At 36.3% G+C, this 11,423-nt stretch overlaps 1 protein-coding gene across 1 annotated transcript; it reads right to left on the reverse strand.

The window, feature by feature from the left end:
- Positions 1 to 317: 317 nt before the first annotated feature.
- Positions 318 to 11,049, reverse strand: Slc7a13 (solute carrier family 7 member 13). The gene is made up of 4 exons (XM_090338695.1): positions 10,291 to 11,049; positions 8,484 to 8,615; positions 4,403 to 4,764; positions 318 to 1,976 (listed from the first exon to the last, which is right to left on the reverse strand). The coding sequence occupies exons 1-4, from the start codon at positions 10,973 to 10,975 to the stop codon at positions 1,677 to 1,679; spliced, it is 1,479 nt and encodes a 492-aa protein (XP_090194821.1). The 5' UTR covers positions 10,976 to 11,049; the 3' UTR covers positions 318 to 1,676.
- Positions 11,050 to 11,423: the final 374 nt, after the last annotated feature.

Below are 11,423 nucleotides of genomic sequence, written 5' to 3' on the forward strand. Positions count from 1 at the left end.
AGGGTAACCCAAGGAACTGGCTCATAGCATAGGGTTATGGATGCCAGTGAATCTGATTGTACAGTGCAGGCTGGCTAGAGATCCAGGGAAGAACCAGTGTTGCAATTGAGAATTCTCTTCTTCTGGGGAAAGGAGTGTGGGAAGTCTAAGTCAAATTTATTCTATTCAAGGGCTTAACTGATTGAGTGAAGCCCCCCCCCCACACACACACAGATGCACAATAAAAAGGGAAATCTGATATTCTTAAAGATCATTCATTTAATTTTTCTTTCACACCTGGGGAAGCATCCAGAAATGTTTGACCAAATAAATGTCTAAGCACTGTGATCTAGCCACGTATGATGGTATTTACCCATATAGGACCAGCCACTTAGCTTCTTGAGTGGTAAAGGCAGGAAGATCACTTGAGCCTGGGAGTTTAAAGCCAGTCTGGGCAACATAGCAAAAGCTTATCTCAAAAGATAAAGAGGACAAAAAAGAAATGAGAGGAAAAAAAGAAGAAATTTAACTACCAAACCAGAAGATGCTCCTCAAACTGTTCAGGAGTCACATACTAAACACAGATGAAAAACAGAGGTAGCTAACAAAGGTAGTTACTGCCGTATTGTTTCTACTTTGTGAAAGGGCATCTAACCCAAATCCTTTTAAACTCACTGCTGGACACAATTTTTCCATATATTTTTATTGTAATTAATAGAAGGGTTACATTATATTCACCAGATAGAAGGTGCATTACTTCACATACATTGATACCCTTTCTCATGTCTTGGTCCCCATTTCCCTCCCGCCACCCTGGACAAAATTTTTAAAAATTGTTTTTCATTGTCAGGATAATGAATGGTTACAATTACATTGGTCAGGTAATGGGTACATTACTTCTCGAACATTGATATCTCTTCTCATGTTTTTGCTCCCCTTTCTCTCACCCTACCCCTTGGACACAATTTTTGAAGTTGAATGATATTGGTTAAATGAACTATTGGAATGCTGTGCACTCAACTATTACACATCTCACACATATAATTACATACAGATTGTAAATAATTCTCCTTTTTTTCAAAGGAAGGCATAATAATGTTGGTCTTCCAAGATACCTCAGAATTTAAAGAAATATCTATGACCTTAAGCTTAATTTTAATTATGTTCTATAATCCATGTGCCAGTGATTGTATATAGAGATTCCCTGCTTGAATACTTGTTTGTTAAATGTGACATTTGAAATATGATGTAAAAGTCAATGTTAATAAATTCTTTAATAAAAATATTCAAAAACAAAGAAAGAACATCAAAGAAAAATAAACACTCAAGCTTCTCAAATACTCCTGGAGGAGGAAGGCAAACAGAGAAAATGGAATTGTTCTTTTTATCTTAAAATCAGCCTTCTCCCCTCCAAAAATATCAAGAGAGAGAAGGAGAATGATTTTTTTTAAATGTTTAATCATCAACTTTCATTACAATAGCAGAACAATCACAGAAAGGGAATGAGATACAAGGGAAAAAGTGGAAAAATGGGTCAATAACATTAATATATCAAACTTTTTTTAGCAAAAAAACAGAGCATTAACTGTATATAATGATTTCTTTGTGATCTGAAGGCCAGGTTCTGTTCTAAGCACTGTTACATACATTGTTTCATTTAAGTAAGTTACCATGGGAATTTCACCACTAATATTCCATCATGTGTTGTCTTTATTTGGAACTTGATGTGCATTTACAAGGCTATACGTTTCTATTTCTAACATTTGTTTGTCAGGCTCATCAGGGATACAGATATTAAATAGCAGTTGTAAATAGCAAGTCAGTTTTTCAAACCAAACCGATTTCAATTTAAAGTGTATTAAAGGTATGTAAAACAGTAGTCCACTGAAAATAAACAGAGTCACATAGATATAATGCATCCTTGGAGACTTTATCAGTGGTATCAGAACCAAGCACAGGCAGATGGCTATTGTTATAAATACAAATGTTAAAGAGACCTGGAAGGAAAAAAAAGCAATATTTAGAAAACAATAATAAATATGAAAATCCACATATAGGAGATACATAGTACATAAATTAAAAAATAAGAAGCTAATAGAAACCAGCCTAAATTATCTAATTAGATTGCCTAAACCTGGGTTATAACATACATAAATGAGAAGAAGGAATTGCCAAACACTTCTAATGTCAGGGTTTTCATTGGCGTGAAGTGTCTAGCATTTGACTTTTTGTGAGTAGAAATGATCACGACCTTTTCATGGTACAATACCATCTTCTAACCTTGAAAAAGTAAATATATTTAGGAAGAGTTTCAAAAGCTTAGTGGAATCTTCCTTCGAAGATACATCAAATCATTAAGAAATTCAAGATGTAAAGACAAAAACTATTTCATTTTTCCATTAGCCATTCTTACTTCTTTTGGGATTCTACCTCACTCCAATTAGAAAGACCATTATCAAAAAAACTAACAATAACAAATGGTAGTCTAGATGTGGCTGAAAGGAAACACTACTTAAATGTTGGTGTGACCACTCCCAAACTCCTAGAACTAATAAATAACTTTGGCAAAGTTGCAGGATACAAAAATCAACCTTTGAAAGTCAGTAACCTTTCTATACACCAACAATACACAAGCAGAAGGAAAAATCAAGAAAATGATCCCATTTGCAATAGCCCCCAAAAGAATAAAATATTTAGGAATTAACCTAACCAAAGATGTAAAGGAATTATTTAATGAAAACTATAAAAACCTAAAGAAAGAAATCAAAGAGGATACCAGGAAAGATATCCCATGCTTGCAGATAGGAAGAACCAACATAGTGAAAATGGCCAAATGCTAAAAATGACAAACAATTTCAATGCAATTCCCATCAAAATTCCAAAGACATTCTTTACTGAAATAGAAGGTGTATCCAAAGACTCATGACCTAGAATCCAAAGACAAAAGACCTAGAATAGCCAAAGCAATTCTAGGCAAAAAGAGCAATTCAGGTGGTATTACAATACCAGACCTTAAAGTATACTATAGAGCCATAATAACATAAACAGCATGGTATTGGCACAAAAATAGATCAGAAGATCAATGGAACAGAACAGAAGATCCAGAAATAAAACCATATATCTATAGTCAACTTATATTCAACAAAGGAGCCAGAGATGTACAGTGGAATAAACACAGCTTCCTCCATTATTGGTGCTGGGAAAAGTGGGCAGCCACATGCAGAAAAATAAAAAGTAATCACAGCCTGTCATCATGTACAAGCATTAACCCAAAATGAAACAAAGACCTCAATATCAGACCTGAAACCCTGAAACAGCTACATGATAGAGTAGGAGACACACTGGAACTCATAGGCACACACAGGCAAAAACTTCTTGAACAGAGTCCCAGGGTCACAATAGATTGAAGAGAGACTCGACAAATGGGACTACGTAAAAATAAAGAGTTTCTGCACAAATAAAAGTATAGCTACTAAAGCAGAAAGACAGCCAACCAACTGGGAAAAGATATTTACTAATAATACATTAGACAAATGCTTAATATCCAGTATCTACAGGGAACTCAAGAAACTAATCCCCCCCAAACCCAACAAACCTTATTCACTAAATGGGCAAGGAAACTAAAGAGAGACTTACCAAAAGAGGAGGTTAATATGGCAAAGAAACACATGGGGAAATGCTCATCCTCCATGGTCATAAAGGAAATGCAAATAAAAACAACCCTAAGATACCACATTAGCCCAATCAGAATAGCCAATATTCTGAACTCAAACAAAAACAAATGCTGGCAGGGATATAGAGAAAGAACCCTACTGCACTGCTGGTGGGAATGTAAACTACTACGGCCACTCTGGAAGACAGTTTAGAGGCTTCTCAAGAAACTAAAAATAGACCTTCCTACAATCCAGCCACTCCTGGGCATCTACCCTGAGCATCATCACCCAGGATATGAGAAGGACACCTGCTCAGCCATGTTCATCTCCGCACTATTCACAATAGCCAAGTGATGGAAACAACCCAGATGCCCTACTGCAGATGAATGGATACAAAAAAATGTGACCTGTTGTCTCTTCTAATTCCATTCACTTAGTTTGATCTTGACTGTGTAAAATGCTGCTATGTATTAGTATTCCTAATAATTCCCACAGTCTCTGGTCAAAAGTTGCATACTGATCTGTCCCACTTTACAGACAACCACTTTTCTCTCTAATAGACCATTAAGGGGAGCCTAACAGGTTTTATATTGACTAAAGCATAGTCAATAAAAATTAGAATTGGAATGAAGACCAGATTATCTTTACATATTTCACAATTTGACTAGAAAAATACCTACTCATAGATGTTCTAAAAATACTCTTCAAATATAGTTACAAGCAATTATTATTTTTACCAAAGATAAAAAATGTAAAAATCCCACATTTACCTTATAAGGCCTATGAAGATTGGGCTCCTGGTATCTTAGTTTCAGTATTCCAATCATGATTAATGTGGTCCAAATAGAAGACACAAAATACACATAGTTTATCAGCTCCATTAGACTTGATGAGACAATTAAAAAGGATGCCATAATGACATTTAGTAGAACAGGTATAAATGGAGAAGAGTGAATGTTAAGTGTTTTAAATAACAAAGGCAGTTGGTCTAGGTGGCCTGCAATGAAAAATAATCTTGAAACCTCAATTACATCAATCATAATGTTGCTAAATAATGAGGCAGAAATAGCAAAGGGAACAATCCATGTTAACGGAGGGATCACACTGGCAGTCCATGTCATTGCCACAGCCACTATAGAGAAACAAAAAGACACCAAAGGACATGGATTACCAGCAAGAATCTAATGGAAAACATTTGGATAATACTATCCTACAATAAAAGCACAATCATTTACAGTCACTGAGAAAAGTTACCTGTCTATTTCCTTGTGTTATCCTTACAGAACCTCATGCATCTATTTTATTAACCATTTTTTTTCTGGTCTTCTGCAAAAGACCAGAAAAGTTTTGAGATCAAGGATTCTTTATTGCTCTTCTAGAAAACTAGTGGTTCACTCACTGACAAGCATCTAGTTAAGCTTCTAAGAAATAACTTCAACAGTAATAAATTAGTTTCATTGAGCAGATGATCAAAAGCATATTTTATTCTCAGAATACTAATAAATGCAGTGAGGGTCAGAAAAACACACTGCAACACTGCTGAGCTAGGAGTACCCTTATTTATATCCTACTCCAGTTGAAACAGTATAGAACGATGAACCACAATGACCAAAAAGTAAATAACACAAATACCACATAGGTAAAAATGTTTATGTATTTCCTTCTTTCATTCCTTCCTTCTTTTTTTTCTTTCTCTCTTTCTTTCATCAGTCCTGAGGCTTTAACTCAAGGCTTGGGCACTGTGCTTGAGCACTTTTTGCTCAAGGTTAGGACTCTGCCATTTGAGCTATAACCTACTTCTGGCTTTTTCTGTGTATATGATACCAAGGAATCAAACCCAGGGCTTAGTGCATGCTAGGTAAACACTCTACCACTAGGCCATAGTAGCTCAAGGGGTAGTGCGGTAGCCTTGAGCTGAAGAGATCAGGGACAGCACCCAGGCTCAGAATTCAAGCCCCACGACTGGAAAAAAAACAAAAACTAAAACAAATAACAACAAAAAACTTCTATCACTTGAGCAACACCCCCCAGTCCTTTTGTCTTTAAATTTTCTTGCACTTTTTTCTGGTTCAGCCTGCTACTACTTTTCAAGTAACTATGATCACCAATGTTCTTCACCATTCGTGACTCTCAGCATACCTGTAAGAGATTATGTACCTAGAATTTTAACACTTGGATGACTGAGGCATCAAAAGTTTTTGCCAGCTGGACTACATAACACAACTATGTCTTAGCTATTACAACTACGCTCAACTATTGGTTGAGAAATCAATCATTTATTCCCAGGATGGCCTCAAAACATGATCTTCCTGATCTTAGTCCCCTAAGTATCTAGATAGAAGCCACTGGTAGCTAACTCTGCCAATGTATTTTTGTTTTAAAAGCATTTAATTCAATTTTTGTTTTTCTCAGGTACTGGGGATTGAACTTAGGCTTTCATCTGTCACTTGGCTTTCTACTCACACATAGCATTCTACTTCTTGACCTACACCTGTAGGCCAACATTTTGCTGGTGAGTTGGTATTGGAGTTTTGAAAACTTTTCAGGTTGTCTTCTAACTTCAGTCCTCAGACTTTATCCTCCTGAGTAGTGAGGATTACAGGTGTGAGCCACCAGCACTCAACTCAATAATACAATCTTTTTAAAGCTCAGAATAGTCTATAGATTTATCTAAGTAATTTCTTTCACTTATTGAGCATTTTAGTTGTTTCTAATTTTTTTGCTACAATACCTAATGGTAAAATGACCATCCTTACACATCATTTTTCATATGTAGTTTTGATTATTTTCCTAACTCGAGTTCCTAATATAATAAAAATGCAGATATTTAAACTGAAAAATATCAATTCAATATTTGAATTATAATCAAATTACAAAAGCTTGCAGTGAAAACACTTCATGCGTTATCCATAAAAGACAAAATCACAGAGCCCTCACAACACTTTGCTATCATTATGAAAGCATCAGAGAAGACAGTCGCAGTTTTTTTCCATACTGGAGTTTTAAGTCAAGGGTTTACACTTGTTAAGCAGGTCCTCATGTCTCCAATTCCCCACATTTTCAGTTTCTTAATAATCAATATGGCCAGACATTCCAAATGGCAGCTTCAACAAACCATATCAGCTAATCCAGCTGACCAGCAGCACAGACCACACTCATAATTAACTTTATCAATTTACTCTCTGTACAATCACTTCGGATAAGAAATCACCACTTCAGCCTATCATCATAGCTAGTTGGCTGAGATATGGCTGGGTGTGGTGACTCACACCTGGAATGCTAACTACTCAGGAGGCTGAAATCTGAGAATCACAGTTCAAAGCCAGCCCAGGCACTAAAGAACGTGAGACTCTTATCTCCAATTAACCACTAGAAAACCGAAAATGGCACTGTGGCTCTAGGGGTAGGGTGATAGCCTTGAGTTGAAGAGCTCAGGGGCAACACCCAGGCCCAGAGGTATGACACTAACCTTGAATTAAAGAGCTCAGGGACAATGCCCAGGCCTAGAGTTCAAGCCCCAAGACCAAAAATAAATAAAAAGGCTGAAATCTGAGGACTCCAGTTCAAAGCCAACTTGAGCAGAAAAGTTTCTGTGAGACTCATCTCCAATTAACCACTTAAGAACCTGAAGTGCAGCTGTGACTTAAAGTGGTAGAGTGCTAGCATTGAGCAAAAAGGGCTCAGAGCACCTAGGCCCTAAGTTCAAGCTCTCCAACAGACAAAAAAGAAAAGAAAAAGAAATCACTGCTCATTTATACCTAGTTCAGCATTTGGTTTGTTCCCACAAACCCTCAGAATTTTGATTTGTCCCTGAGATATTTGCAATGTTATGAGTCTTCAGTGATATAATATGCCATGTGACAGACTACTATAAAGCAGTCACATGCAAATTGGAGCCACTTGTTACAATTTTTGTGTTCAAATCTTCCATAGGCTTGAAGATTTCCAACATAAATAATCTTGTTTAAGGATCAGGAAATACTTGTTATCCTAATTTATTATATACAATGCACTGAATTATCATACTACAATATATAAATATATTTAATTATAATAAGGTCTGTTTTAAATTAATTCTCTTGGACATATCTCTGCATATTCATCGAATCAGTAGGAATTATTCTAATAGAGTGATGATAAGCTGAGGCTTTTCTCAGAAAATAGTGACTCAAGGTTTAATGTTAATGTGAGAAAACCCTATTTTTTCAATTTTTCCTAATTTTTATTTATTTTCACCTCTCCTTTGAGTCTGTGTGAATCTGCTCTTTATTTTTAAATGAATGTTCATTTCTTGTAAGATTTTCCTCATATTTTATTCTTTGTTGTACAATTGAGGCTTTGTGGTAATAGTTATTTTAGTGAAAATCTCAGTGCATCCTCTTTTTCCATCATAAATTTTAAAATTATTTAAGGTAAACAACTATATATATTTGCATTAACTACATGCGCCAACTGTACATTACTATCTACTCTTTCAACTGCTAATATCCTACATTTTCAAATTGATCATTTTCTGTGTGTGTCACCTAGAATACTGAAAATCAAATGTTTTGAAAGACTTAATACTGATTGTACACCATCATTGTGACAAGAAGAGATGTGAAAGGGACAACCAGGATTTTTAATCCAATCTGTACTATTCATCAACATTCCATTTACCTTTCCCATATTATCAGGGATGCCATTCTTTGATATGAATCTCCTTTCCAAACCAGAACACACTCTTCGGCACAGTGTGATTTGCGCATTACAAATTAGCCTATCGATTGAACAGTGGATAGTCAAAGTGATTCTGTAGATGTTCAGAAAAGACCAGCACTTTACTTATTGTTGTGTCCATTGTGTACAAACCTGAAGAGAGAATCTCTCTGGGAGACAGGACAGTCAGGTAGGAGATATTAGCCAGTAAATAAATCACAGTCACCAGCGGTATTGCCGTAAATATGCATTTGGGGATTGTCTTACTGGGTTCCTTCAACTCCCCTATAACACATAAGAGAGCAAAATCATCAGTGGTAAAAATTATTTCTGAAATTTATCTTTAAAATTATGCATGCATCCAACATTAATTGGGTTCTTCTTTCTAGCCTCTCCACAACAACAATATACACACATATACACTCATCTCCCTCTAAGGTTGTTTCTAAATGAAAAACAAAGGGGATGTTTTCCCCACTAATGTTTTAGTATTTCTAAAGATGCAGGATTAAAATGAGCTGGGCACTAGTGAGTCACACCTGAAATGCTGGCTACTCAGAAAGCTGAGATCAGATCAAGAGTCAAACCTAACCAAGACAGAAAAGTCTTCAGGACTCTCTTTCCAAAGCAGCTAGCAAATGGTTACATTGTGTACAGTGCCAGCTGTATACAAGTAACCTGAACAAAAAAGTCAAGAGAGAGAGCACATGTCTTGAGTATAAGCCCTGGATTCAGTAACAACAAAAGAATCAAGAGTGAAATTTGATCCCACCTTGCTGATAGCACTTGGAACCTATGTAGGATCTTTGCCCGAAGTTTTGGGACTGGGAATACAACAATGAGCAAAATCCAGAAGACAGGTGACCCAGATGAGAGTATCTGCACATTAAACAATCTCATGAGCAAAAGTTAAAATTGGCGTACAAGAAGTGCTAGTCTAGGGCCAGTGAGGCCTCCTATAATCATGATTCCATATATTGATTAGTATTGTAGTTAATTTACCATTTAAACACATCCAAGACTGCTATAAGATGCTAGCTCCCATGATGTATGTATGAAGCTTAAATGTTTTCATTAAAAAAAATGTAGGTGCTTGAGTAATGGTTTTGGTTTTTTGGTTGTTGTTGGGGTTTTTTGTTTTTTGTGTCCTAGGGTTTGAACTCAGAGGTTGGGCTCTGTTTCTGAGAGTCTTTGTGCTCAAGGCCAGAGCTACCACTTGAGCCACAGTACTACATCCAGCCTTTTCTGTTTATGTGCTACTAAGGAATCGAACCCAGGGCATCATGCATGCTAGGCAAGCACACTACCTCTAAGCCACATTCCCAGTCCATGGAGTTTTAATTTAAAATGTCAATTTATGAGTATATAACATATCTTAATCAATGATACTCTGCAGACTAGATCTTGATCATAAATTTGAAGTTCTTATTAACTGGATCCAACAACAATTTTTATAATTATGTCCAAACTTAACACAGCAATAATCTATGAAGGAAAAATGTTGCAGTATAACATAGTTCCAAAAGTAAACAAATAAACACATTAAATCCAAACGAAGTTCAACATTCCATCAGTCCTGAATTCAGTTTCATAGAAGAAAAATAGTTCTACCAATTGAACTATACTTACAGTGAGGAAACTATATCAATTTAGGAGTCTTGTATTTGCAGTCCCATTAAAGGAAGTTGGAGAAAGAGACGTTATATTTTGAAAAAAGAAAAAAAGAACCCCTCCACCTCGTGCAAAAAAAAAAAAAATCCATGAGTTTGGACACAACACAAAAAAAGAATTAAAATTAGATTACAAGTATAATGCTGACATATACTGATGCAGAAAGTCAAACCAGGGGGGGAAAAAACAATTTTTCAAGATAAAATTCAGAGCACCATAAAAAGATGCACATTGCATAATACAACCAACAAGTTATGGCTTGACTTTCTCTCAACAGATTGTTAATTACCTGCTATAAATGTAATGCATCCCCCGCCTGAAAATGCATAGTATCCTTGGAAGATGGCTTCTATTATCTGGGAGATATCTGGAATGTCCCCATCAAAAATGTGTTGAAACCTTTCTACATTCTTCCTCCTCCCTCTCACCAGCATGAACACTCCACTTAGGGAAATAATACTAAGTATGGATATCTTCAGCACTGTACTCGCTGTCTGAAGCCAAGTCATCTCTTTGATTCCGCGGCAATTCAGAAATCCCACAGTCCACAGTGCAGCCAGGGCCAGACATTTCTTTGGTAGACCTGGGGTAACACAGCTGGGATAAAAAGGCTGGAGGCCATACTCGGCTAGCATCAGGGCGTGACTAGCAGTCATTGCTGGCCCCAGAAAGACAGATGTCCAAACTCTCAAGAAGGATGGTATGGGGCCATAGCATTTCTTCAGAAAAAAGTAGTGAGCTGCACTGCATGGATAAGTTACACTTATCTCTACAAAACAAAGAGAGTTTGTTAGGGACAATACAGCACAGACAAACCAAACACACAGAGAGATGCCTATATTCATGCAAGAATACTCCAGAACCCCTTTGGGGGACACAAAAATTCCGGCTCCAATTATATTAATAATCAAAAAATTAGTGGCCCAGAAATATCCAAGTTCTCGCTTGAGCTGGATTTTCTTCTTTTCACCCATTATGATTGAAAATTTCCTATGTAAATTATAATTTCAAGTTTTTTTTCCTTTGCTGGAACTGTGGATTCTCTGACAGAAAGTGGTATCCTTTTGTCCCACCTTCATTCACCTATATTTATAGCCTGTTTTCAATTATTAACAGCACATAAGTGACAAAATCAGAAAAACTAAAATAGATTACTTGCAAGGGTTTAGTTTGACTTGTCATTTAATTATTATCAAGTTAATACATTCAGAAGAAAAAAGATAATTTGAAACAGGGATTACAGTTCAAAGCTTCTCAAAACCAAACTGCGTTCAGACCATTGTTCTTTCCTCTGAGACATGTTCTGACAGACACCTTGTTTGTGAAAGTTCCACTTGTACTGTTCTTGGAAATGACTCAGATTGCTCTATGGGAAAGTCCCTGTCCGTGGATCATTTGCCTAAAACAATCAACTGCAATTAT

This window comes from Megascapheus bottae, chromosome 9 (genome assembly GCF_031878675.1).
Source record: "Megascapheus bottae isolate mThoBot1 chromosome 9, mThoBot2.hap1, whole genome shotgun sequence".
NCBI classification, from domain to species: domain Eukaryota; kingdom Metazoa; phylum Chordata; class Mammalia; order Rodentia; family Geomyidae; genus Megascapheus; species Megascapheus bottae.